Here is a 1,003-nt window from a genome sequence, read left to right as displayed (position 1 = left end):
TCATCTAAAAATATGTAATGAGCTCAGCGGCAGCAGGTGGCAGCCAATGTGTGTGTGTCTGTGTCTGTGTGTGTTGTCTGTCTGTGTGATTGGTGCTATATATAATCTATCTGTCTGTCTGTCTATCTGCCTGTCTGTGTGTCTGTCTGCCTGTCTGTCTATATCAGTATAACATTGCCTGTCGTTTAAGACTGTCTCCAGGGGTACACTAGATTGTCTGTCTGTCAGTCTGTCTGTCTGTCTGTCTGTCATTTGGATGCTGTTCTGACCTGTGTCTTGTGTGTGTGTGTTTGTGCTTGCATGCATATGTGTGTGTGTGTGTGTGTGTGTGCGTGCGTGCATGCGTGTGTGTGTGTGTGTGTGCGTGCGTGTGTGTGTGTGTGTGTGTGCGTGTGTGTGTGTGTGTGTGTTTGTGCGTGTGTGTATGTGTGCGTATGTGTGTGTGTGTGCGTGTGTGTGCGTGTATGTGTGCGTGTGTGTGTGTGTGTTTGTGCGTGTGTGCGTGTGTGTTTGTGTGTATGTGCGTGTGTGTGTGTGTGTGTGTGTGTGTGTGTGTGTGTGTGTGTGTGTGTGTGTGTGTGTGTGTGTGTGTGTGTGTGTACAGGGTAAGCTAGATGCCATCTGGGCGTTGTTTCGACGCGGCTACGACCAGGTGTCACTGATGAGGCCACAACCAGGAGACCACGTGAGTAGAACACACACACACGCACACGCGCACACACACACACACACACACACACACACACACACACACACACACACACACACACACACACACACACACCCACACACACACGCATGCACACACACGCACACGCACACACACACACTCGCTCTCACACACACACACACAAAAACACACACATATACACACACACACACACACACACACACACACACACACACACACACACACACACACACACACACACACACACGAATAAAACACACACACACACACACACACACACACACACACACACTCACTCACTCACACGCAGTG

The 1,003-nt window shown here is 50.0% G+C and overlaps 1 protein-coding gene across 1 annotated transcript in view; it reads left to right on the top strand.

Annotated features, from left to right (window-relative positions):
• Positions 1–685, top strand: part of LOC134443684 (anthrax toxin receptor 1-like) — a gene marked incomplete at its 3' end in the record, with an annotated part of 38,599 nt that extends 37,914 nt beyond the window's left edge. The window contains exon 15 of the mRNA XM_063193331.1: positions 605–685. Coding sequence (XP_063049401.1) covers positions 605–685 — 81 coding nt within the window. The remainder of the gene's footprint in view (positions 1–604) is intronic.
• Between the last annotated feature and the right edge of the window lie 318 nt (positions 686–1,003).

The sequence above is a fragment of the Engraulis encrasicolus genome, unplaced genomic scaffold, assembly GCF_034702125.1.
Source record: "Engraulis encrasicolus isolate BLACKSEA-1 unplaced genomic scaffold, IST_EnEncr_1.0 scaffold_355_np1212, whole genome shotgun sequence".
Lineage (NCBI taxonomy): Eukaryota > Metazoa > Chordata > Actinopteri > Clupeiformes > Engraulidae > Engraulis > Engraulis encrasicolus.
This window is presented reverse-complemented; position numbering and strand designations above follow the sequence as displayed.